General features: G+C 33.0%; 1 protein-coding gene and 1 long non-coding RNA gene across 3 annotated transcripts in view; one reads left to right on the forward strand and one right to left on the reverse strand.

Annotated features, from left to right (window-relative positions):
• Positions 1-27,395, forward strand: part of LOC105706597 (uncharacterized) — a 158,283-nt gene that overhangs the window by 87,108 nt on the left and 43,780 nt on the right. The gene's annotated exons all lie outside the window — the stretch shown is intronic.
• On the reverse strand, positions 378-27,042 carry PLSCR5 (phospholipid scramblase family member 5). 2 transcript variants are annotated; one of them, XM_012437102.3, is made up of 8 exons: positions 26,896-27,042; positions 22,038-22,180; positions 16,688-16,730; positions 15,523-15,743; positions 14,053-14,214; positions 11,682-11,843; positions 8,557-8,639; positions 378-548 (listed from the first exon to the last, which is right to left on the reverse strand). In XM_012437102.3, exons 1-7 carry the CDS (start codon positions 26,906-26,908, stop codon positions 8,601-8,603), a joined length of 783 nt encoding a protein of 260 aa, XP_012292525.1. In that variant the 5' UTR covers positions 26,909-27,042; the 3' UTR covers positions 378-548; positions 8,557-8,600. The 2 variants fall into 2 exon arrangements, with proteins under 2 accessions (XP_012292525.1, XP_012292524.1); XM_012437101.2 differs by lacking the exon at positions 378-548 and adding an exon at positions 8,355-8,469 and having other exon boundaries at positions 22,002-22,180.

Consider the following 27,395-nt stretch of genomic DNA (forward strand, 5'->3'; position numbering starts at 1 on the left):
TAAAAAAATCAATATGGCTTTTAGGTGATTTGCATACCTGTGCTTCTGTTATAGCAGTAATGAAATTTAACCCTTTCCACTTCTCTCTCTATCTCACACACATGTTATATGTAATTATTTTTTGATTTTATAAGAATTGAATCATAGTTGTGCACACATGTAAAGTGTTTTTTCTTTACCAGCTATATTATAATTTCCATCCTGTCTATCTCACTAGGTATTCTATCATCTAAAAATCTCAATCTAAGAAAAGAGAACTCCATTCTATGTGTGAACCATAATTTATTAAATAATTTACCATGTCGAGTATTTTATATATTTATGTATAGTCTTTTTACCTATACTTTTGTATAGTAAAAAGACTTGTAGGCACAAAGTAAAACAAAGTAATTTAATTTTTATATTTCTCATTTTCTAAGTCTTCAATATATGGCAGTTGTACCTGGTCATCTCTGATGTTGTGTACAATTGAAACCTTCTGTTTTCTTGTGAGGTTCAAGGCAGGTCATTCATATGTGTGGAAGTGCTTTGAAATACTCTAAAGAATTCTAATAAATAAGATGAATGATATCATTGTTATTATTGTTTAAAGGTTAGCGATCTATAAGGAGATTAAAGGCTAGAGATCTATAACGGGATTCCAGAGGGACATTACAGAACTATAGTATAAAGGCTCAAGCTAAAAGAAAGTCTTTATAAGGAAGCCAAAGACTGATTGCTAAAGCTTTTGAATGCCAAATGTTGGATCTGGACTTTAAAATAAAAGTTATACTATTTTGTCAGTATTAGAAAGGAAGTTGTTTGTGACATTAGTTGCACCTTAGAATTACTAGTCATCTTTTTTTAATATATAAAAAGAATTAAGAGACTTAAAAGATACTTTTAGGGATTTTGACTTAATTGGTACAGAATTAGATCTGGGTATGGATATTTTTTAAAAAAGCTATGTTATTTAAACGTTTAGCCTGGGTTAAAAGTCAATATAGGATAAAGTTGATTTTTTTACATCTATGTTGCTTTTCCCTGCTTCTGACCCCTGATCCTAACTCTAGACGGAATATTTATTATGGTTTTGTGTTCTTATCACCTTGTTATCTTAAAAGTCTATTTAAAATGGTGGGGCATTTGTATCCATTGTTAGACCTACTTTCATTTGCTCAATGACCTCAAGTCATCAAACTGGGACTTGACTCCATTCATGTGTCTTGGCTTAGCCTATAAATTTCCTCTGAAGGTGGTCAAGATACAACATACAAATGACCAAAAATGAGTGGATTTTCTGCATAACTTTAAATAATTTTAGATTTTGTGTACTGATGATTTAGCTCTTAAGTGACAAACAGAAAATCGGATTTGATACTCCACTTTCAATTATATGCTTGATTTTATGGTGCTTTTATTTAACTATTTGTAAGCCAGTGTTACTCAGTTCCCTTAGAAAAATAGGAATATATGCATTCACTAAATTTATAGAAATTGTCCATCAATTCAGTCTGCTTATTAAAAATAGTAATTACTAAACATTCATCATGTGCTTAATACATCAAGTATAGAGTTTCTCAGTTGATTAAAACATAACATCAAATTTCACCCTTCCACATACAAAATGGATGTGCTTTATTTTCCAGATTGCAGAAAGAACAAAATAAATACTCAATAGAAATTTGTATTTTCAAGTTTCTGCTGGTGTAGCTAAGCAATGCCATCATAATGTGAAGTGTTGCTGCCATCTGCAGCGTGAAAGACTTATTAAACGTGTATATTATCAAGACATATGTAACTAGATTTTAAAAAACAAGACCTGTTTAATTTTTCTATTAGTCTTTCTATGTATTTTCTACAGCTAGCTTTCAACACAATTAAAAATATGATATATTTTAAAGCACTCAATGTATTTAAGAACATGATATAGGTGCCAAAATGAATACTGACATTTTATTTTGTTATTTGGTTAAGTCTAAATTAATTTTGAACAGGCAATTAAATGGTAGACGAAAATAGCCTTTATGATTTATTGATACTGGAAAATATTTTCTAAATATTTTATATTTAATAAAGTTTTTTTTAAATGAATTACTCCAATATAATGTAAACTTTTTCTCAAAGGTATTTTTTTCAGGCTTACACATTGGCTACTTGATCAATTATATGGAATAATAACCACAAAGCTATCCACAGAATAACATCACAGATATACTATCAGTGGATAAAAGATTTAAAGTTGTTTATATGTTGCCTTTCTAAATAGAAATAGCACACAATATTGATGAGAATATTATTAATTCAGGTCTTAAAGGAAAAAAGCACCTCTCCCCTAGTTTTCTGGATTCTCATTTTAATTTATTTTAAAAGTTCTTTCCTTCTGCCATTTCCTGCTTCATTCTAAAAGGTTGACAAAAAGCTAACAGTTCTGTAAAATCTGGCAAGCTACTTAACCTTTCTGAGAATTGATTTTTTTCATCTGCATTTTGGGCTTATAATGTGTATCACTGGCATTAGATGAGAAGTGTATGTAAGAAGTCTAGCCCATGTCTCATAACACTCATTAATGCTAACCTTATATATTTGTGAAACAAGTAGTCTTATGTTTCAATTTTGTTTCGGGCAAAATATCAAATTTTAATATTTGAAACCTCTTATAGTTTCATTGTAATTGTTCTTAAAAAACAATACATTTATAATTAAATAAAAAATGTCTTGAAATGCATTTTCATGATGCTGATAATACTACTTGACAGTCATAAAAGAGACTCAATCAGCAAAAGCTACTATTTTTTCCATTTCTTTAACAAGATTAAAAAAATTTTTAAAAATATTTACATAGATTCCTTAAATTATTCAATTCAAATTATTTAAATATGTGATGCCTAAATTTAACACCTGGACAGTTAGAATGAACCACAATGAAGTATACAATTCCCACCTATTTTTAATGTCAAAAATTTCACAGCATAAGAAATAGAAAAAATCCATTTACATTTATTTAAAGAAATTTTATTAAAAAAAGAATTTTTCCTTTTAAGATAAGCAAAACAATGTAAGGAGAAAGGATAAAAATCAAAGTATATAGAAAGGAAAAAATGCTTAATTTAAAAAGTCAAAATATGATAAACAATAATTTCATTTCCCCTTATTTTAGCAATTAAAGAAACTATAACAAAAAACTGCCAAAACCAGAATAAGAGTAAATTATGAAGTATTAAATGATTGTTATTTCTTCAGTTCATTTTCATTTTGAAAACAAAATATAACAAATCTAAAAATAGTAACATCCATAAACCTCTCATTAAGGCTCAAATGAATCGGAATTTCAGTGTGCTATTATATATACTGTGTGGACTATAACCTTATTTCTTCAGATCATCTATCCAAACTTCTTTTTTGTAGAGAAGTCGGATTTATCTAACAAGTTTTAGCTTCCTTCCTTCAAGATATTATGGGATAGGAAAGATATCATTTGATTCCCCCTTAATACCTGTGGATTCGCTCAGACTGTTTCTGAGTTTCGATCCAGTTTCTAAACAATTTTCAAAGCCCCCAGAGGATGCTTTGGCCAGATACAAAGTACATAAATTCAGGAGAAGAAAATATTAGTTAAATTATGATCTAGGACCATTACTTGTAGGACACCTGGGGCACAGCTGAGTGGGAAGACGTGGCCCCCTAGCCTAAGAGAGTCTGACCTTATTAAGCACATTCTGATCTTATGCAGCCTCTTCATTCTTTGTTGTGCCTACTATATTTGTATGTCTTCTGTGCCTTTGTTTGTGCTGTGCTCTTGGCTTGGAATGTTCTCCCACTTCCTGACTTTTACCCCACCTAGCTTTTATCCCACCTAGCATGGAAGACACATAGTCAACTCATGGGTTGTTTGTTACCTACTCTCTGGGGTATTAACTTTCCACCCTAAATGGTATTGAATGCTTCTGTTTTTGTGCCTTTGTGGTACATTATTTTTATTGTAGCACCTGAATTGAACCTGTTTTTAGGAGTGTCATGGCCATACCTTCAGTTTCTTAAAACAAAAATTGGAATGAACTGAGTCTTTATACTAGAGTTCTTAAAATCCTTTACCTTCCATATTCAATTTTTGTCAATTCCTCTTCCTAACGTTGCCTTGCAAGACTATGCGATTTAATCCCTGGTTAATTTTCCTACAGCAGCTCATTTCTCTTTCTCTCTTGTTTACTGTACTCCACACTGGCTTCCTGTGCTTCTCCAAATTGTCCAGTTGCTCTTGATTCATAGAAAGGAAATCTTTTGCATTTCCTTTTATATCTGCCTGGAACTCTCTTTTCCTAAATATTCTTAAGTCTTGCTTCCTTCTTTCTGGTCTATGCTAAAATGTAACAGCAGTTCTATTCCTATTCTGTTACCCTGAATTACTTTTTTTTATGGATTTGAGGGTATAAAATTCTCATCCTCCTAAGAAAGAATTGCTTGTTCACTCTTTGCATTAATAATCAAATGAGTAACAATCAAAACTAGTATTAAACCTGTTTAATCAATCAATGATTGAATACAAAAGTACACACACTTCTGAAAGCCAGAAACATGTCCTTCACATAATTTCTGAAAATCAGAAAATAGCAATAGCTTTAGTCCAGTGAACAGATTCCTGAGTGTCAGCAAGTCAGCAAGTATTATTATAGTAGACATATTTACCTAGCTACCGTTAATACTCCAGCATTTAAACTCCACACTTTCCCAAAACCCTATATAATCTACCTTCTTTTCTTATAAATTGTGTCTTGCAAAACCAGTTCTCCCTTGCCTGAACAAATAGTAAGTTCAGCTTATTGTTTTAGATATTGAGTAGTAGACTCCTTGTCAATATTTGTGATTACCTATGGTAACCCTATCACGTTGTTATCTGTTGGTTTATTACCAACTCTATTCTACGTAAGCTCCACAAAAACAGGCACCTTGTTGCTTTTGTTTACTGCTATAACTTAATGCTGGCATTGATGCCTAGTGTGGATGAGAGGGGCCTGAATTCTGCTAAGATGTGGGTGTAACTAAATGATTACCAGCCATTATACTGCAAGTCACAAGATTTGCAACTTCCCCAATTACTCCTGTGAATACCATTACTATTGTAGAAACTAAGATTGGCTTTTTGAGATGTCTTTTCAGGATTTTGCATTTTAAATAACCGAATGGTCCTGCCCAGACCAGTAACTCCTCTGTGGCTTCTGCCCAGAAGTAGACTTAGTGCATGAAAGACCATTTTCCACACCCCTATGTTTATATCTTCAACCAGTCAGCAGTACCCATCCTCTAGCCCCCTTCTTGTCGAACAATTTTTGAAAAACCCTAGCCTTCAAATTTTCAGGGAGGCTGATTTGAATAATAATTTAATCCAGCATCATTCACTCCTTCTATGACCAAGTCAAATTGCCATACCTTAGCACCTCGTCCATCTCCTTTCAACACTTCTTATATCTGAAATGTATTATGTGGTCTTGTCATTGGATTGGAAGCTATCTCGTCAACTAAACTGTTAGCACTATAAGAGAAGGGTCTATATATTTGGCATGTAGGAGGAAGTCAATAAATATTTATTTAAATGAATGAATGAATGAGAAGTGTATGAATCTGGTCAAGTTTTCCCAGTACATTTGAGAGTAAACAGAGTTGGAGCCTGTGTTCTGGGATGGTCCTGGGGATAAGGAACAGTAGTGAACCAGGAAACAGTGTTGTACAAGTATCAGTCCTATTCTAGAGCTTCATGCTTTTCACTAAAACTCATAAGGTCTTGCTAGTGTCTTATGGACTTACGTTTGGTGGAAAGGGGAAAAGTAGCATAGAAGAGATAAGGAGATCAATTTTACCTTTAACAAGAAAGGAGAGACAGATGGATCTCAGTATTGTACTATGACAACTCAGGAGCTAAGCACTACATCAGGTTTTTATTTAAATGCAGCCAACTTCAAAATGAGTGATATATTCTTTTTTTTTTTTTTTTTTTTTTTGAGACGGAGTTTTGCTCTTGTTACCCAGGCTGGAGTGCAATGGCGCGATCTCGGCTCACTGCAACCTCCGCCTCCTGGGTTCAGGCAATTCTCCTGCCTCAGCCTCCTGAGTAGTTGGGATTACAGGCACGCGCCACTGTGCCCAGCTAATTTTTTTGTGTTTTTAGTAGAGACGGGATTTCACCATGTTGACCAGGATGGTCTCGATCTCTTGACCTCGTGATCCACCCGCCTCGGCCTCCCAAAGTGCTGGGATTACAGGCATGAGTGATATATTCTAAGAAGGATTTTAATCTGTAATGAATCTCCCTTAGGTCTAAGTGTTGAATAGCTCTTTCCAATAGTTTTAGGGTTCATTTAATATTAAAAAAAAAAAAAGTCTCCAAAGCAGTTTATCATGGTAAAATGCAGTACTTACAAATGGTATTTTCTTTTTCCCATTCTTGCCCAATGGTGAAAATCTCAGCTGCTGCTGTTGCGACATCAGTTATAAAAATCTTACATTTTAGAAATCAAAAGTAAAGGACAAGAAAAGATAGGAAAGCAGGACTTTCTTTAGGAAGAAAATTTGGGACATGAACCAGGGGTGCTGGGTGGGAAGCAGGGAAGACAGTTTCCCAGGCAGTCTTCCTCATACTGACTGATTTTCCTTTGTTATCATTTCATTTTGTTACCCCACCAGAAATTCATATAATGCATGGTGCCTGGCATGTTATTTGTCCTCCATTTTATTAGTTAATAAGCATCAGCTTTAAAAGTATAATTTCCTTTAGCTGATTATAAGAAAACAATTAATCCCATATACTTTGATTGCAATTGACTGAGAGGAAAGGGAAGGAATGCTGAGCTCTCCTTCACCATCACCACAGTTCTTCAAGGTAACAGGAATCTCAAGGAGATCTCCAAAGACCACAGTTTAAGGTTGCAGCACTGGCAAACAGCAAAGCTAGACTCCTGTTTATGTCTACTGTACCCAAGACCTTCATTCCCTTCTATGATTGCATTGCTTCCAGCATGAAGGTGATACCAGTTTCACTGAAAAAATAAATGGTATCACTGTGAGAAAGGTTGCATGTGATTTTGAAATACAGTGATATTTTGGTAGTTATTACTTAAACTACTCTGCCTCAAGTACAAGATATATTATGATCCATTGAGGCAATGTACAGTTTCTGCATGCCAAAGGAGGGGGTTGTCAGAAAAGGTTAAGGTATAAATAAGAACAAAGAATCTGAAGAATACTGAACCAGAATTTGGGGGAGAGAAGCTTCATTTTTATCTTTTTTCCTTACCCCAGAGCCTAGAACTAAGTTGATATTTGTGGGTTCTCTTGGGAACTTAACTACCACCCATAATTTCTAGGAGATGATCATCTCCTAATTTCAAATAACTAACTTGACTAATTTAGTAACAGATGTTCAGCATACATTCTTTTTTCTAACTGGGGAATTGCCTGGAGTTTCTTGGAACACACTTATATGTGCATAAAAATGTGTAATATTTGTGTAAGTCAAAAATAGAGCCTACATGGCTACATTGTACCTTGCTTAAAAGAAACTTGCTCTATTTGGAAAAAGGAGAGAATATTTATTGTCATTTATAACAAATTTTCCTCTTGTGTAGGCTTTGGAAACATGTTGATAACTAGTGAATAGTAATCAGGAAAACTCCAAAAATGTTGAAGTGGAAGATATTAATTTAATTGAATGTACTTTACTCTTTTACTTCTGCATTTGCCTCATGGATTAAGGTTTTATTTATTTGGTTTCCTATGTTTGCTTTTAAGTCCTTGAGTTGTCTATTTTTCAGAGCCTTAGATCCCTTAATTGTTTGCACTTTCATTGCAAATAGACAAAATTCATGCTAGACAACACTGTAGGACTTAGAGGTCTATTTATATGCTTATTTAAATATCTGGCATGAGTAGGTATTTACAGCATGCCTTGGTTTGTAAATACTAGTTTCTTTATGGAATGTAACTGTGCCTCTTATCACTAGAATGAATTGATGCCATCTATCTCCCTCTCCATCTTTAGATATATTATTTACCCAACTTTTAACTTTTCCAATGTAAAGTAACCCTATCTCGCTACAATAAGATAATTAGTAAACAAAGTATAAAGAGACTACTTTTCAAAAAATGTTTTAAAGACTCAGTCCTTTTGATTAGTAACCAGTCTTAGTACCAGGAAAACTTCAAAGTGTTCTCTAAACATTGAATTTTCATCTGTGATGCTGCAAGCCTTAGTTCTCATCTTTCATGCTTACCATTGCAATAACTTCAAAAGGATAAAAAGAAAGAATGGTAATCTCTCAAAGCAACCTTGTGGTCAGGCCAGTAATCATGTATTTAGCTATCATGCATTCACAACTATATAATTGCCTCATTAAATTGTGTTTTAATAAATATAATAATTAACTTTTTTTTTTTTTTTTTTACAAAAAAGCAAACACTCAAACCACTCAGAAATGAAATCCAGAGCCCAAGGGATTTCTAGAAGAAAATGAAAAAGAATTAGATAGCGTCAAATATAGACATCTTCAAAGGGAAAGAGATCATTTAAACTTGCTTTTTACTTACTGAAATATGTTCTGCATATTTTATTGTTTTCATTATCTTGCTTATTATAATCCAGCCAGTGAATGTTCAAAGAACATAAAATCCTACAAGTAAATAAACTGAAAATAAGTGAATTTACAAAAAGACAACAAATAAGATCAAAAGTTTGACATGTAAGCTTTGATTATGTAAAGCAATTGTATTTCCATTGGTGTTCCAGTATTAGATGATTCACCAGAAGAAGAAAAATTCAGAAGTTTTAAGCTTCATGACATTTTATTTTCATGTTGAATTTTCAGAGTATAAGTAACTTGGAAATCTTATCTCAATCTGCATAGTATTGTCAAAGTTTTGGGTGATAAATCCTTTGCAGAATTAGATTGTGGGCATTCTGGGTCAGTGTAGGAAGTTATAATAGATACTAAGATTTGAACAAAAATTAGATATATCACCACAGGTAATATGATCAGCAATTGGTAGTTATCTGAGGAAGTACTGAGGGAACTCAAAGAGTGGGTTGTGTGTTGAAGTAGTTGTGGGTTGTGAAGTGGTAGACTAGAACAAGAAAAGACCAAAAATTAGATTTCATTTGTAAATTCAGATTTGTATTTATATCAGGAAATATCCTTATGCCAGCAGCTTTCTAAAGCTCTCACCTGAATAAAATGGAAACAGCATTTAAAAATTCAAAACATAATTTTTTCTATAAAATTCTATATAGAAGAAAGTAATTTATCTTGGTAGTACATGTAAGAAATAGTTTTAAAAGCTATACTGACTGGCAGAAAAAAAAGGGCAAGTGTTTTATAATATGATGATACAAAGAAAAAAGAGAAATTAATGGGAGTCATTAACTATTCTCAGTAAACATATTTCTCCCTTAAATGCTGGAGTTTAAAAGTTATCTTTTTAGATGATTAGGGTATTATCTAGATCAGTGCTTCTTAAATTTATGGTGCATAGAGGAAGCACCTGGGCATCTTGTCCAAGTGCAGGTCCTGATGCATGTGGGGTGGGATCTGAGAGTCTTTGCTTTGAGTAAGCTTCTAGGTGGTACAGATGCTTACACTTTACACCACACTTTGAGTAGGATCTAGATTCACCTTTATTGAACCTACAACCCATCAATCTCTCAAAGCATGTGTACTAAGAAATACCTGCTTTTACAAGAAGAACATATATTTGGAGGGTTTCTGAAACAATAAGAAAAGCCGGTAAGTTTTAAAATACAGAAAATTGTAGTTCCAATTTTAGTAGTCCATTTTTACCATCAGCCTGTTATATAAAATAGGTGAGTAGGGCAGATTAAAAATGATCTGTTTCTAAATACTCATGTTAAGTGTGGGGCTTAATCAGAAAGGCCTAATGGAGATCTCGGGGAAAGGTGTGTATGTGGAGGGGTTGGTGTTAAGGTGCAGAATGATCAAAGATGGGAAAAATAAGCAAAGGAAGGTGACAAGTTAAAAGGACTGTCCAGTGGATAGAGGAGAATAGAGAAGAGAGGGCATTAGGCAACAGGCAAGGTGGATTGAACTGGTTAGATTTGCAGATGAAAATGGGAGTTGAGAGTAAGTGACAACTTAGTAAGTTTAAAAACCTAGCACTCTATAGATATCACTTCCACATTCTACCAATAATAGGAGACTTGTAAGTTAAAATAATTCCTCTGATATCCTGGAGAAATAATCCTAATATACATCCATATATATGTATATGTATATATGCATATGTAGATCCATGTCTGTATTAAATTCTAAATTTCCATCAGTAAAGTCATCAGGGAATAATTTTTAGTTGATATATTTTCCAAGTATCATTAGGAGAGACTCAGTAAATAGGGCATTAATATAACCATCAGATTTAGGATTTTGAAACCCAGAAAACAATAAAATATGAGGAAGAATTTAAGCTTTATAAAAATGTCATGATTACCAAAAGTGCATAACCTGAATCTAACCATGACACAAACTGAAATTAGGCCACAGTTTATAAAATAATTGGCTCATGCACTTTAAAAATGCCAATGTGATAAAACTCAGGAAAACACACGTGCGTGTGCACGAACACACACACACACACCCCTTAAGAACTGTTCCAGGTGAAAGAAAACTAATGAGATGTGACAAACTGGACATATTTCATGATAGTGGATTTTGTATTGTTAGAAAAGACATCATTATGGCAAATCAGGGCATCCTGAATAATGTCTGTAGATTAGATCATAGCATTGAATCAGTGTTTAGCGCCTGACTTTGACAATAGTACTGTGTTGTTTAAAAGAATTCCTTGCTTTTAGGAAATGCACACTCATATAATGAGGGGAAGAGGCATCATGCCTACGACCTACTTTCAACTCTTATGCTATTTGGTTTAATCACATGCGTGTGCCTGTGTATACACATATTTTTCATGTATTTATATAAAATACATGTGTTTATATAACAAAATAAAAATTTCTTAAGTTTTTATGACTGCATTGAAAATGGTAGGAAATGAGGTAAATATTAGAGGGAAAATTAAGAGCAGGATATAGGCCAAGCGTTTTGACAGGTATCACTTGACTTCTGTTCTTCTATCACCAATCTCCGTACACCAAGGAATAAAAGGTTTTCAATATAACTGTAAATTGGAAAGTAAAAACAAGGACATAATATCTTAGAAATAATGGCAACTGGTACCTGTTAATTCATCAAGTCATCTCATGTGTCTATGTTCATACTGAAAAGGCAGTATTCTTAATATCATCTAGCTCGCTATTATGCAATACACCAGTCTGGAACTTTACCCAGGATAAATCATGTGACATTTATGTTTGCGTATTTTTTAGTTAAAGTGAAAATAAGCAAAAAAATCTAAATTGAAGGTAAAAGCAAGGGGAAACTTAGTTTTTAAGGAAATGATGGATAGGATGTGATAGCACAACAATCTTTGAGAAAGGGGATATGAGATCACTGGAGAGGGGCTGCCTAACGGAAACGCAGGCTTCTAAATTCTAATTTTTGGAGAACATTGCTCCTGAGCTCTCCTTCTATTGAATAAAATATACTCTTTGGGGGTAAAACTGTGTAAATGGGTTTGGCTGTATTGTGATTAACAAGCGAGAAGGAGAAAAATGAATCACTTATACTCTCAAAGCCCATACTTACAAAGAGAAAACAGGCACCAATCATTGCTGCTTTGACTGTTACATCTAGATCTGCAGGAACATGAATTCCGAAATTGTCAGCATTTGTGAAGACATTATTTACAAAACCTGACCAGTACTTTGAAATCTTCCCAATTGTAAGCTTTTCATTAATGGTTTTCACCTTTAAAAAGAAAATAAGAAGTATTACATTCGAAAGTGAAAAAAGTTGGTTTTACACTTCTGAGGGTGTTTACTTCATGAGAGATTTGAATTATTTTATTTGTCATCTCCAAGTGACAAGTCCATGTTACTCATTCTATCGTGTAAGCATAGGTTTGTAAATTTAGTTTTTCAGTTCAGTTTTTAGAAATTTTTCTCTTTTGAAAATTTTCTAATCCATCATAATTCCTTTTCTTTTTTGTATACAGATGGAGAATATTACCACAATAAATAATTAAGGCTCAACCACCACAAGATGGCAGCAGGTACATAGTTCAATTGTATGATCTGAGCATGAAGGCAATTCCTTTACCTGAGGCTCGGATTTTAAACCTGAATTGTCCATCTTAAAAATATAAAAGAAGATATATTTAAAAAATATTTCAGAAGAAATTAAATTCATTTCTAGGCATAATTTGTAAACTTTCAAATTCTAGTTGCTAAGATTTTATAATTATTGAAACATGTAAATATTAGCCATTGTTAAATCACATATTTATATTATACTCAGACATTCATTACATCATTCCTTTCTAACGAATCCAAATCCTATTTTAACATTAAAAAAAAAAAAAATCCTCCTGGCTAAATGTATCACATGGAAGTTAAGATCACCTTGACATCAAAGTCAATCAGTCTTTCTCAGCTAGAAGGCGTTTACAATTCAACTTTGTCAGCTATCTGTTTGTTTACTCTGCTTCCCATCCTAATGCTGAAAGTAATTCAAGAAAAACTATCACTTTTTGCAAGGAAGTAAAAGATAGAGAATAGAGAGGGTTACTTAAGACATATCTACAGCACGATGGCTAAAACACTTATGTTTAAAGTCCTCCTCAATCATATTACTCCTAGGAAAGTCATGACAAATCCTTTAATAATAGGGTGAAGTTAGAACAGCTCAGTTTGCAAAATTTGTTTGTATTCTATATGAGCAGTGTTTCCTGAAGTCCTGAAAACTGAATGTGCTTGCTGAGAGATGTATGTATGAATGAATGAAAAATAAATATATGCTTTCAATTAGGCTGTCTCCTCTACTTAAGATGTATGTATAGGAAAATCTGTTAAGATAGTTTATATTGCTACAGATTGAATTTGCAACTTTCTATTTTTTTAAATATTCAATTTATACAAATATGAGAGTAAGGTTTTCTTTACAAAACTAACTTAGCAAGTCTTGGAAACATGGCTTTTGAATTAATGCTGTTTTAAGGCAACGTACTGCTGAAATGAGAACTAAACTGGGATGTGATCACAAGGGCTATAGGAAAAAAATACATAATTTAGGTGATTCTAAACTATATATATTTGCTTTATGCCATGTGTCCTGTGATTCTACATAAATCGTAAACACTGAAAACAGAATAATGTGTTAGTTTTCAAAATCAGGAAATATTGGTTATCTTAAAAAGGCAAAGCTATGTGTACAAAAAATTTTGATGTTCAAAGTCTTGGACATATTAAAATAACAACACACTTACTGTTCTAAGCAAAGAGATATAGTAGCTTTGCCCATAAAACAAATACAATTGTATTTGGCTAAATATACTTCCATTATATTCAGTTTATTAAAATTACTTTGAGGCTGGGTACGGTGGCTCACGCCTGTAATCCCAGCACTTTGGGAGGCTGAGGCGGGTGGATCACGAGGTCAAGAGATCGAGACCATCCTGGTCAACATGGTGAAACCCCGTCTCTACTAAAAATACAAAAACTTAGCTGGGAATGGTGGTGCGTGCCTGTGATCCCAGCTACTCAGGAGGCTGAGGCAGGAGAATTGCCTGAATCCAGGAGGCGGAGGTTGTGGTGAGCCGAGATCGCGCCATTGCACTCCAACCTGGGTAACAAGAGCGAAACTCCGTCTCAAAAAAAAAAAAAAAAAAAAATTACTTTGAATAATACTTATGACTACTCTATGACAGATATGATGGCCAAGGTGATATATTTTTGTATTACTACTTTTTAAATGTTCTTGGACTTGGTATCTCTGGATTTAAAAATTCCTATTCTTAGTGTGTACAATATTCTTAGCATGTACAAATTACATGATATCACAAATATGTTATTTTCTAAACTTATTTGAGATGAAATTACTTTGAACATTTAAAAAACTGAATTATGTTGAAAAAAAATCAAGACCTGAATGAAGACTTATTTTATTTTGTCAATTGTACCTCAAAATCCACATCGCCAAAACAGCCACATGTTGCACAAGGACCAACAATTTTCAAAATATCTTCTTTGTTTGCATTTTGGATTGTGAATTTAGGCAGAAAGGGGTCCCACTTCTGTGCAACATAACCAACTATTGTACCAGGAGGTGCTTGGATTTCTAACTGTAAAAAGAAAAAATAATATAATAAGATTTTCTTAGGTTATCATATTTTAATTTTACTATAATATCAATTTACCTGTAAACAATATGCAGTTATGAAATTATTTTGATATTCTACAAATCATTCTAAATATCTGCTTCTAAGGATACAAAGCAGTGGGGTTTCATAAATATTTTACAGAAAACAAAGAAATTCACTGCATAAATATATGTTTAGCACTGTGCACTAAAAGTCTATGTCTTATTTCCCTAAAGATAATCTGCCCCAGGACTATCTGCTGACCCTGGGACAGTGGCTTCTTTGCCATTTTATTCCAAGTACAAGAGTTGGTGAACCACTGAAGCTGTTCGTATGAGGTAACTTACATCTACTCCTTCTAGTTGTAGCCACAACACACATCTATTTTAAATAACTATCTTTCATATTAATATTTTCTTATCATCCTAAGGCCAGTACTTATCCACAGGTTCTAACAGAGAAGGTTGGGCTTAAATTAGTACACCTGGATCTTAAATTAGTACACTTGGATCAAGTCCTACCTATGATATTTCTTGATTTCTTGAATGTATAGTCATAGGCTAGCCACCTCCATTGTCCTTCCTTGACTGCAAAATATAGAGAGTAATTATTTCTAGTTCATAGAGATGTCATGATTCTATTCTTGCTCATGAATAGAATATTACGGTATCAAAGCCAGTAAAGTAAGTAAAAGTTCTGTGCCAATTTGACTGCATATATCAATGAAAGTTATTATTACAGGTCTACTAAATAATAATGTAAATCTATTATATATTAAAATAAAATAATTCAATTATTCCCTCTAGAACAATACCCATTTATGACAAAACCTTGGGCTTTGTCATAAATGGGTAAATGCAATGTGAGATTCCATACTAAATAATGATACCTAACCAAGAGAACACCTTAGAGGAGTTTAATATCACTTAGCACTTCCTGGACTTTGCTCCAGTTAGAAAAGACAAAGTTATACATGCCCAATGGTGGAACCTGTAGACATTACAATTACATGACTACCATAGAGATTCCGGAGGTGTATCTCATATACATGATTCATGAGCTGTCCTGACCAGTTTATATCATGAAAACCACCATAGTTTTTGATTGGAAAGAAAAAAAGTTTAGTGAATCACCAGATCCTCAAGCTGATTTGACCCTAAAGGAACAACATACTATTGATAATTAAAACAATTGACAGGTTGATTGCCCCCCTGCTCCAGATGAATTCCTGTAAAAGAAATAAGTGCTAATCTTAAAAAACAAAAAAGACACCCAGAGCCAGTGACTAACCTCTTGTAGGTAGCAAGGGCACCAGCAGCTGTTGCATCTCAAGGGCCTGTTCACTGTAATGACCTCTTGACCTGAGTTATCTGTGATCCTCAGGGTGCAAGATCGCAGAGTGGAACAGAAAGTACGATTGAAGCAGATGCTTTCTTCCACTGCAAAGTAAATTCTTTGTCCTAAGTTGTTTTTAATCTCATATTTGTTGGAGGTCTCAGTACCAAGTATCACTAGTGGAGCCAAAAAAAAATTCATAAAAACAATTTTTTTCCTTAGTATTGATAACTTTAAATGAAGGGAAGATGTTATTAAAATAATACAATGTCTGATCAGTTATTAAGTATATGGTATCTTCTTCACACAAATTTATTGCTATGCTCTAAATTTTTAAGACGTGGCCATAGAAATCAAAGTAAATGGTGAGAATGAAGCTATATAATTAATTAATGTTTATTCCAGATATATGACCTATTTGAGAATATATAGTGTACATTTTTAACTAAAGGACAAAACCTGTAAAGAATAATTTATAACTCAAAAATAATTATATTATTGTTATGGAACTATTGGGAGCACTCATGGTGATAATAGTGATTTTATCTTAATTATTTGTCTGGTAATATATCTAAAGTTGTATGCTATCGTGGTATTTCAATTTTTACATATTTTTAGGAATAATATAGAGCAGCAAAAATAGAAAATTCTTAAGTAATTTGAATCCAGTTAGTCATGCTTGTAACTTTGTAGATTCTTAAATAATTTGCCTATTTGGTAAATCACTGATAAAACGATAAAGCTGTTAACATTTTGTTTTGATGAATTTTTGTTTAATCAACACTTTGACTTCCATTTTTGAAATTATTAAGAAAATTAAATAATTAGCATTCATGGAAATGATCAAATACGTTTTACTATTTTAAGGTAGATGTAACATCAGAATTTGAATGGCAATATCACCAAAGATTCAAAGAGTTTTATGCTTCTACTTTTATCTAAACAAGACTAATAATTTGACTTTCAGCTTTTAATTAAAAAAAGACCCAGTACTCTTTTTGATCTAATTCTATTCTACACATTTAACTTTATTGTTTACAACATAGTTAGATGTAAAGAAACATCTGAAAACTAAAATACTTTCAACAGTTTTAATCAATACAGAATATAATGCACTTACTTCCAAGCAGCTCCACCTGCTGGTGTATAATAATCAGGTCTAACTGTAAAGGATAACACAAAGGAAATAAAAAGTATTACATCACAATACATCAAAAACCTTTGAAGATACTACTATTATCCTACTTACTATATTAATAAAATTAGGCTATTTTCATGCTTTCTATTAGAAAAATCTTTGACAATATCTCACATTTTATAATACAAAATAATGTGAAATATTTTTAATTTAAGTAAAAATTTAGAAGAACCGTGAAAATTCCAAGGCGGAATTGAGCAAGAATAAGAATAGGAACAGGGTTGGGCGCAGTGGCTGATGCCTATAAATACAATACTTTTGGAGGCCAGAATAGGCGAATTGCTTGAGCCCAGGAATTTGAGACCAGCCTGGGCAAAATGGCGAACCCCTGTCTTTACAAAAAATACAAAAATTAGCCAGGTGTGGTGGCATGTGCTTCTAGTCCCAGATGCACTGGAGGGAGAGGGAGGTGGGAGGACCACTTGATTCCTGGACCGCAAGACTGCGGTGAACCATGAGCCGGTACACTCCAGCCTGGTCCCCAGAGGGAGACCCTGTCTCAAAAAAAAAGAAAAAAGAAAAGAAAAGAAAAAAAAAGAGACAGGAGCAGATTTAAGTCCTGTTAACTGTGTGATAATAAGAAAATTAGAGTAGCTCTTGGAAACAGGAGATTGTGAAGATTTTTAAACAATCTCTGAATTATAATGCTTAAGATGTTTTAAAACTCAATTTTCTTTTGTTTTTTAAGACATGAAACAACACAATAATGATTTGAATGTCTGGTCTTGCCTCTTAACCTCTGCCTACCTCTACTGTCACTCTGTCAAACTACAACTCATTTATCTCAGTGATAGAATATATTTGTTAAATCTGAAAGGTTATTGTATACATGTTTCTTTCATTCACACTTTCACTTGGACTAAAAAACAAACAAACAAAAAATTAAAATCCTGTTGATGCTAACAAAATACCAATTTAAGTCAAATACATGTTATGGCACTAAATATATTACAAAATTTGCCTTAGGTAATTAAAAATAAAGTTAATTTACAGAGATGAAGTATCCTCAGCTGAGAAATAACTATTAAATTTAAAAGTCTATAATGCAAATTGCTTTTTAAGGAAAATGTGAAGGTTATGCTTTATAAAGAAATTTATTTGTGTTTATTTTATTATTATTTTTATTTTTTGAGACAGAGTCCAACTCTGTGGCCCAGGCTGGAGTGCAGTGGCAGGATCTTGGCTCACCGCAACCTCCACCTCCTGGGTTCAAACAGTTCTCGTGCCTCAGCTACCCGAGCAGTTGGGATTACAGGCGTTTGCCACCACACTTGGCTAATTTTTGTATTTTTAGTAAAGAGACAGGGTTTTGCCATGTTGGCCAGTCTGGTCTCAAACTCCTGGCCTCAAGTGATCCACCCACCTCAGACTCTCAAATTGCTGGCATTACAGGTATGAGCCACTGTGCCTGGCCTATTTGTGTTTATTTTTAATCTAATATTCTGTACTTGAAGATCCAATAATGCGAAAGCATGAACACTGAATATGCTGCTGATCGTTGTATTTTCTAATGCTTCATTTTTCATTTCACCTTAAAGTTTTCTTCACCATTCACATTAATAAACTCACCAGTAACTATTAAACTGGCCAGTCATTACTAAAATTTGGTATTGATTGGACATCACGATCTCAGATAATTAGAAGCTACATTATTTCCCTCATTCTCCTTGTATGTCCTAAGGTGGTGGTAAAACTAATATCATTTTCTCTATTTAAATCTTATTATTGATAAAATAATATGTATGGCCTATTTTTTTAAGATTCACAAAAAATATTTTTCCAAAAATAATTTATGATCTAAGAAACCCTAAAACCTAAATTAACAATAATTACAAATTTTTTAACAGAAAAAAAAAAACTAGACTAAGTCTTTAGTAGTGTGCTACAATTAGTTCTGTTCTCTTTTGGGGAAAATGGAGTAGTAAGCCTCAGCAAGGATCTATGTGATTATTTAGCAGTAGATCTATGCACAAGTAACTTAGAAATGGAGATCTGTGGGGTCAAGAATAAAGTGGGAGTTTGGGTACTTTGAATACTGATGTCATGAATCAAGTTTTACTGTTGAAATTTAGAAACTATTAACTGAAATCCACCTGACAATGAAAAAGGTGGATTTAATATCCAGCAATAGCAGTTTTTTTTAATTGAATAACTACCATAAGGTAGTCACTGTGCTAGATGTTTAGACAGTCTCTGATTTAATCCTCACAAAAACTTGGAGAGATAGATATCATTAATTTTAAATGTGAGGAAACAAGCCCAGAGAGATTGAGTAATTTGCCCACTATCACAGAACTTTTAAATGGCCATCAATTCTCACATGCATTCTACTCTGTTTCTTTACTGACATCACTATGCTAAATTTAGGGGAAACAAATCTTAAGTGACAATATGGAACTTCAGTACCTTTTCTATTTCCGTTACTCTTACACCCTCCCCACCCTCTGTAATAACATTTGATTTGCTCTCTCTGTGAAAAAAATCTCCTGGATTTAAGGGAGTTGTTTTGGTTGTTCTTGTCACTTTCTTTAAAAATCACTTAGCTACTTATAAACCATGGCCCAAAGGGGCATTTTCCATTCTTTTCCTATTGATTGATAGACTAGGAACTTTGGAAACTTTAAACAGATTGAATTATACATTTAAGTGCCATGGCAAGTAAAACTTAACTCCTTAAGTATAAAAGCTGTAGAAATGAAAATACAATGGTAGGGTTAGATGTATGGCTTAAGAATTAATTCTTTTTTTTAAAAAATCAAGTTGACAGGTATCAATGATTCAGGTTGATATATGAATTTCAAAGTAAATTATATTTTAAAACATACAAAGTCTATGTTTTGTAGACTTTAACTCATTACTCTTATCTATAGGTGACTAAATTATAATAATTATTCTTTGATGCTATACAGTAAAATGTTATTGATGGTATGAACATGTAAACCCAAAAGAATCTATTGATTTTATTATTAGATTTAATATTCATTATATAGTTAAACACTCATATATATATTTTTTCAAGTTGTTCTTGGAAATAAGATTTTCAATACTAATTGGATGGACTTGATTAAAAGAGAGTAGATAATTTTTGAAATATTTTATTTCAATTTTTTAATTTAGAAAGACATTTATTGTATATTTCTTGTTTATTCATTGATTAATGTGCTATTTCCAAATGTTCATTAGTTATTTGATTTTTGTGGCTTTTAGAGAAAAGTTAGCATTTAAAAATTCATTTTATATTGTGCCTCTTTCAGACTCATGCATAACACTTTGGAAATGCTCATTCATCCTTTTATATGTGCACTGCTTTAAAATAAATAAAGTTTCTCTTAGTATAACGTGAGTAAATTATCTTTCCCTTTAGAAGTAGAATATTCAACAATTGGTGGCATATTTTTCTTTTCTAGGAAAGATTAGCAAAGGTATATTTTTGGAAAATTTATTCCATTTTAGAACCCAAGTCAATGGGCTCATATCTCTATTGAATGTAACAAAAATGTATTTATGTCAAGCATCTGGCTCCGGGTGTGTCATCATTCATGAATGGAAGAAGAATATGTGATGACCATATGCGATCATCAAACCTCAGCCCTCTGGCACTGGTATATCACTTTTATACTTGGCAAAACCTTGTCTGACAACATTCCCAAACAGCTTGCAGCAGTTAATCAACTCTACTCAGCTATTACAGCTGATCCTTTCTGCAGATGGAAGATGGTAGGTTCGCATTTCCAGCTCTTTTACATATCTCCCTGAGCTCTCCAGTCTCTAAAGTACATTTGTCTGCCAGTGGGTTTCTGGAGAAGGCATCTGCAATTATAAACATTTTCCCAGGAACATATGCTGCATGCAGCTTAAACCCTATCAGGCATAACAGAAATCTCTTGTACCTTAAGGGAATTAACACAGAGATTTGATTTTGATAAAGGAGATAGACTTTATAGTTTGAAAGAATGCCAAACAAGCTGAAAATTGCAGCAGATGTGCTGACATCTCAATATTAGTGTAATTGTACTTCTAATCTTTTTTTAGGATAAAATACAAAAGCAACAATACTATACATACATTAATAGCAATAGCTATTTATATGCCGTAAAATTCAGATAGTGATATTTTGATTGATTTATTATAAGGCTTGAATCCTGCCTACTCTACAATGACTAGAACAGTGACTATACCCTCTTTCAAGCAAATTGGCCTGGAGATGCACTGGTATCAGCAGACAATGTTCACTTTATAACTGCTTTCACTTGGATTTGTGTCCTCCCTTTGAGATTCGGCTGAAGACGAACTCTCAGCTCATTGCAGATGTCTCTCCCAAGTACTTTGAACCTTAACAACCTCTCTGTCTTCTATTCACCTGCACAAATTACAGTAGTGTGTTTATTGGTCATTTGTAAACAGGCTTGCACTTTGCATTAACTTTCTTCTCTCTTTTTTTTTGTCTTGCCGATTAGGTTGCAGAATTTTTGGGTGAGAGGGGCTAGGTTTCATGCTTTTTATGTTTTTATGTCTCAAGTGTAGCAAGTACTTGATAAATATTCTTTAACAGCTGTAGGTGACTATATATATCAGAAAATTTCTTTGATTTGTTTATGTATTTATTTTTCTTTCCAACACAGAGTCTCGCTCTGTCACCCAGGCTGGAGTGCAATGGTGCGATCACAGCTCACTGCAGCCTTGACCTTCCTGGGCTCAGGTGATCCTCCTACCTCAGCCTCCCTAGTCCCAGCTACTAGAGTCTCAGCTATTTGCTGAGGACAGGCAAATGTCACCATGCCCTGCTAATTTTTTGTACTTTTTGTAGGGATGAGGTTTTGTCATGTGGCCCAGACTGGTCTGGAACTCCTGGCTTAGCCACATGCTTTGGCCTCCAAAAGTGCTGGGATTAAAGGTGTGAGCCACGGTGGCCTAGCATATTAGACAATTTCTTGAGGACAAATTTACTGACACCTTGAACAATGAACAAGTGGATAAATGTGCTAAACAGCGCTATCCAAAATATTTAGTCTCGTCATTCTGTCAAATAGGGAGAATAAAAGTAGTAATAAAACACACTTTTAAAAATAGTATAAATAAATAAAATTAATATTTTATAATTTTATGATTTACAACGCTTTTCTCACTTCAGTAAATTATTGGTTAAAGTCTTCAATCTTGATTGAAAATCCAGAAATGAAGTTTGTATTAATTTTAAGGGGAGAAAATATCTGTAGGAATAGAAAGATACAAACACCTGGCTTAAATATTCTAGACCAGGAGGAAGACTGACTGTTGGCAGGAAACTGTTTGGCAGAGGGAGACTCGGCTGCCATGCTTGGGTCGCTGAATTGGAAGATGAGGCAGGAAGGCTTTGGTCCGGGTCTGGAGCTCCAGGAAGAAAACGAGGCAGACCTCTTCTTTGGTTCTGGACATCTGTAGGAGAATGAAAATCCCAATCCATATTTAAATTTATGCCATTTTATTTGGTCCTTCCTAAAATATTTGTTACTTCTTTATTCATGGGGTAGTTTATCTCCTGCTTCCTGCTGCCTCTCATTTTAATGCCCTTCCTTTTCTTTATTTTCACTATTCACTGCCATTACCGCTTGACCTCTAAGTTAGAAAAAAAGCAATGCAGAAGACTGCTGTAGTAGTTGTGAGAAAACGTTGAATTTGGTCAAGATAAATGACTTAAAAAAATCTGCATATGTGTATATGTATGTGTGTGTATATATATATCTATATATACACAATTACTTCCATATATATACTTACTGCACACATATTAATATGCATATGCAAATTATATATTTTATACATATATGAAGCAAAATGTGGAGAGTAATTATTGATTGCTTTATACATATGTAAATTATATATTATGTAAGTATATACATATAAATTGATGTTACTTGCATATATATGCAGTAATATATTTCTATGTATATATACTTATTTATATATATTTATATTTATATAAGTCTATATTTATATAATCAATAGTAGTTTGAAGGTATGAATCCCTTCGTAGCTCACCCAATATTACAAAAGATAAAAGATATTATAATCCAATAATTCTATAAAGTTTGACTAAAATTTTTAGAGAAGACACCTGTTTTCTATATTATTGCCAGGTAAATAGATTACGATTTTAATCATCTCTCATTTTGAAATTTGGGAGTTTGTTATTTACTTTGCATTGCTCTGTATAATATTATGCATATCCCCTAATAAGGTGGTATATGCATAAGTCTTTTTGTTTAAAATATAAATAATAGCCTTTCTACTATTTTTTTCTTCTCACATAACTACCATTTGGATATCTCTCTCATTAGATATCATTTTTTTCAAAGAATATCAGTATTTTTACTGCTCATGTTTAGTAATCATTAAAGTGTTAGAGCTTTTACAAATGCATTCAGTTAGTTTATCAACATTATGCTGTTTTAGATTGAGTATAGATGTGAAGCAAGGTTTGTGACGGGTGTTTTCAAGTATGAGAAGGGCCATGATGAAGACAAGTAATTCAGATTGTCCTAAAGACATATACAAGAGAAGGGCAAGGAAATTGGTTCTGCATTGATAATAAGTAGGACATTTATAACAGCTACACAAGGATTTGAATAAGTACTCTCACTACTCACATACCAAAATTGAAGTGGAATCTATATAATTAGCAGCAGATTACAATGTTCTCACTTCAGCAATGACATTTAAATTTATGAATGTGTGTGTTGGGGGTGGAGAAGTATCTTTATCTTTTAAATCTCTGAAAAAGAACTTATAAAACTGAATTGGGTTTCCTTTGGTGATGATAGTAAATTTCCCATCATCAAGTAAACTCAAGCATATTCTGAATTCATTCATTCATTTATTCATGAAGTAAATTCATTCATTTATTTATCTAACCTTAAGTTTGTAAGAATAAACTGAGTTTATTATTATTAGCGTAGGCCCATTAAGTTTGTACTGGTCTGTGATAGTTAGAATTTGAACATGCTTTATGGTTAGGACTAAATAGAATAACTTGTCAAATGGCCCCATTAAAATAGAGCTTCCTACTGATAATACTATAGCAGTTTGGTTTCCACAAGGACCCCCATCCCAAACTTCTCATACATCTGGGGCAGATACAAAAGATACAGGCTTTAGACCTCCCCTTGCTCTTGAGAAGGGTTCCTGAATGGGATCCTAAGCAGTAGACCTAGAGGAAGACTATGTAACACTGTGTCAGATTTGGGAGAAGAGCTAATGGCCATTAATACAGCAATAACAACTCAAAAATATTCAAGGGCAATAAACACTGTTTCTTTAGCATTAGTGCCAAATGTACTGTTATCACTTTGAGAAAAACCTAGAGGCAAAATTACGATCTACGGAAAACTAGTATACAATGATAAAATTCAGAATAGTAGTCCATCTTGAAAAAGAGAGGATGCATGGCTATTGGCTAGAAAAAGAACTTTTTATAGAATATAGAAATGTCTACATCTTGACCTCGGTGGTGGTCATGAGTGTGTCCTTATTTTAAAAAATCATGGAGCTTAGGTTTTGTGCTCTTTATGCACTTCACTGAACACACTATCTCTCAATTAAAAATCATGTGTAGGGATCAATAGCTGGTATAAGATTATTAGATTCTCTCTCGTCAACTTCATTGTTAAAGGGAGTCACAGATTACCCCAATTTTATCTTACAAGTTAGGTTTGCTTTAACAAAATGCAGTAGGTTATTGAGGGTTTGGCAAGTAGCTGTACATCCTCACTTAGGCCTGGAGGGCCTTAGGCTTCACAGCAGGTCCAGTGGCATTAATGCACTTAAGGCTCAGAGGATATTATGTCCAAAGTCTTTATTTAGGAGTAGAGCATAAGTGAATCTCTGCCTGAGACTGTTGAGAGTCATCACTACTCGGAGATCACTTGCTGCTTCTTCTGGGATTGTAGTTCACATTGAAGCAATCTTTGAACACAGCTCTTGTTCAGTTTAAAACATCCTGTTTGAGAGCAACTTGCTCTTAAATGGTGTTAACTTGTACTAAGCCAGGGGGCTCCAGACCACACAAATGTTTCTCCAGTTCTAATGGCATCCGGTATTTAGAATGTCTTTTGGTTTAGTAGTGCTGGTTGATCTGCCCATGAAATGTGTGAAATGTCCAATTAGTCTGCATTCACTGGGAAAATGCTAATTGCCAATATAGCTACTGGGCCAGAGAACATGATGTTATAAATAATGTCTTTAAATACATTTGAAGAAAATTATCCACAAAAATGTTTGATGTAGATAATGATGATAATCTGGCTTGCCCTCTTGAACAAGATATCTAATTCAAAAGGAAGCTTTGTTGTCACTTATATTCTCTTAGGTAGCATGGAGTCTCTAATAGATGTTTTATCCACTCCATGTGTTAAATATTTTGAGCTGGCTGCAGAAGGAGTGTCAGTTTTCCACCTGAAGTTTTGCTTCTAAGTTTAGACGTAAGTCTTTATCTTACGGAACATTACTGCTTTCTGGTAGATTAATCATATTTTGACATAATATTACTTTCCAGTCACAAGTTTCTTCAGAGACTCAGACCACCAGATGAAGAAGAAACTCCTTTGAATTTCTTACTGGCTTTGAATTTCTATCTACTCTTTTAAAAATGTATAACTAGCTTATAAATATTTTATATACTCTGCAACTCTTTACCTTACAGCTACAGTATTGCTGTAACTCTTATTTTATAAAGTGACCAAGTATTTTGGACTAAATGTTAGTGCCATTCTTAAATGAAAAGAAATACTTGTTAAGGTTTTTTATTTGTCTTCAGATAGAAAAAAAATGACACATATTAAATTCGTGATTTTGCTATTTCACATCTATATTTTAGAATTTGTGTAAGCTTTCCCAGTGATTCTGGGGGACTGAGGGACTGGTCTACATTAAAGGTTGATAAAAAATGGAAAGATTACCTCATTTGTTTCATATTAAATAGTGTTCAAAAGTATGTTTTGATAAAGGAAGCAAGTAAGCATACACATTTCTTTGAATGGATCACTAATTTAGGATATTACAAATTGATGGACTCTATTAACCTATCTGTAATTAATTTAAAAGGTTTCCACCAATTGTACTAATCATAATTCTTCATGGTAACACTTTTCATTATAGTCTAGGCTTTAATAGTTCATTCTAACAATGAAACGAAAGCACATTATAATTTTTTTTTATACAGTTTCACAAATGTTTGTAGTAAGATTGCAACTTACTTTAAAAACAACGACATCTCTTGTCTTTTGGGAACTTCTTTAAAGTAAGGTAACAGTAATGACATTTCTGCAATTTTAGGAATTTGAAAAAAAAAATCACCAGTCCTAATTCCCAAAAGTCTGCTTGCTAAGTGATCTACATGCTTAAATTAAATATTTTCTGTGATTTATCTTTAATTTACCATAAATAAATTTTAAAATATTTTTGCTTTATAATTAATTCAGAAATACTTATTTCTAGCCCATCACATTTAAGAATAACTCATGTAATATTATTTATAATAAATGACTATATAACATCATTTTAATAACAAATGGGAAATTAAAACTTAGAGAATGTAACTGGATTGTTTGTAACTCAAAAGATAAATGCTTGATGTGATGGATATCTCATTCCCCTTTATGTCCTTATTTCACATTGCATGCTTGTATCAAGACATCTCATGTATCCCATAAGTATATATATCTACTATGTCCCAAATACATTTTTAAAATTTCAATTTTTTTAAAAAAAACATTAAATTGCACTTTAACACTTTCTAACTTATGTGTGAAAAATTTTCTTCAAATCCTTTTAAACTTAAAATATCACCCTGACCTGTGTTTAACATTAAAGATTCCCATTCTAAACTTTAATATGCAGCTTTTCTTATTAATTCACTATATTTATATTCATGATAACTAAAACATCATTTACATCTGAACGTTTACAATCTATCAGATAGAGTGTTTTAAAATTTAATTCAACATGCTTCTTGGAGTTAAAATTTTAAAATCGCAATGTTCAAAAGTGACAAAGAACAGCTTTTAAAGCACCAATCTCACTGGTTGTAACACATCCACAATTGTATATTTTTAGTCGTAAGAAAAAAATTATTAGTTGGTTATATTTACTCTTACCTTTAGAGGCCATGAAGATGTCTGAGTCACTTCTTCAAAGGCTGCCAGGTTGGAAAACAAAGGCTTTTCTTGTTGCAGCAAGAAGAGAAAAGTAAGCATGCATAAAACTTCAGAAGGTGTTGGTCTACCTCTTGTCAGCTTACATATAACAGAGGAAAGGAGTGCCTTGCTGTTTCTAGACTTCTGGATTTTATCAGTTTGGACAACAGAGTGAGATGAAACTGTCATAAAAGTAAACACTGTTAGAAACCATCATATAACTTTGGTGGCTGAAGGAATAATTTAAAAATATTAAAAACCAGAAAGGAAAGCACACAACACTCATTTTAAGTGTCTTTTTTTTAAACCAAGTTATTTTTATTTTTATATTTCTTAGAATATAGACATCTTGCATTACTCTTATATCAGAAATATCCTGTATTTCTAATTTCTAGAAGTCCCCTTGCCAGATTCTGTCATAAGACATCCTATTATGTGTAAATTTTTGACAATTCTTTACA

Source organism: Aotus nancymaae, unplaced genomic scaffold (genome assembly GCF_030222135.1).
Source record: "Aotus nancymaae isolate 86718 unplaced genomic scaffold, 86718_ANA_hifiasm-v0.15.2.pri h1tg000019l, whole genome shotgun sequence".
Lineage (NCBI taxonomy): Eukaryota > Metazoa > Chordata > Mammalia > Primates > Aotidae > Aotus > Aotus nancymaae.

Excerpts from the sequence above, each read along its gene's own strand:
- PLSCR5 (XM_012437101.2), bottom strand. Across the intron at positions 16,731-22,001 it reads GTCTAGAATATTTAAGCCAG|TTAGACCTGATTATTATACA; the intron begins GTGTTTGTATCT and ends TATCCTTTACAG. Across the intron at positions 15,744-16,687 it reads GCAGGTGGAGCTGCTTGGAA|TGATACTTGGTACTGAGACC; the intron begins GTAAGTGCATTA and ends TGGCTCCACTAG.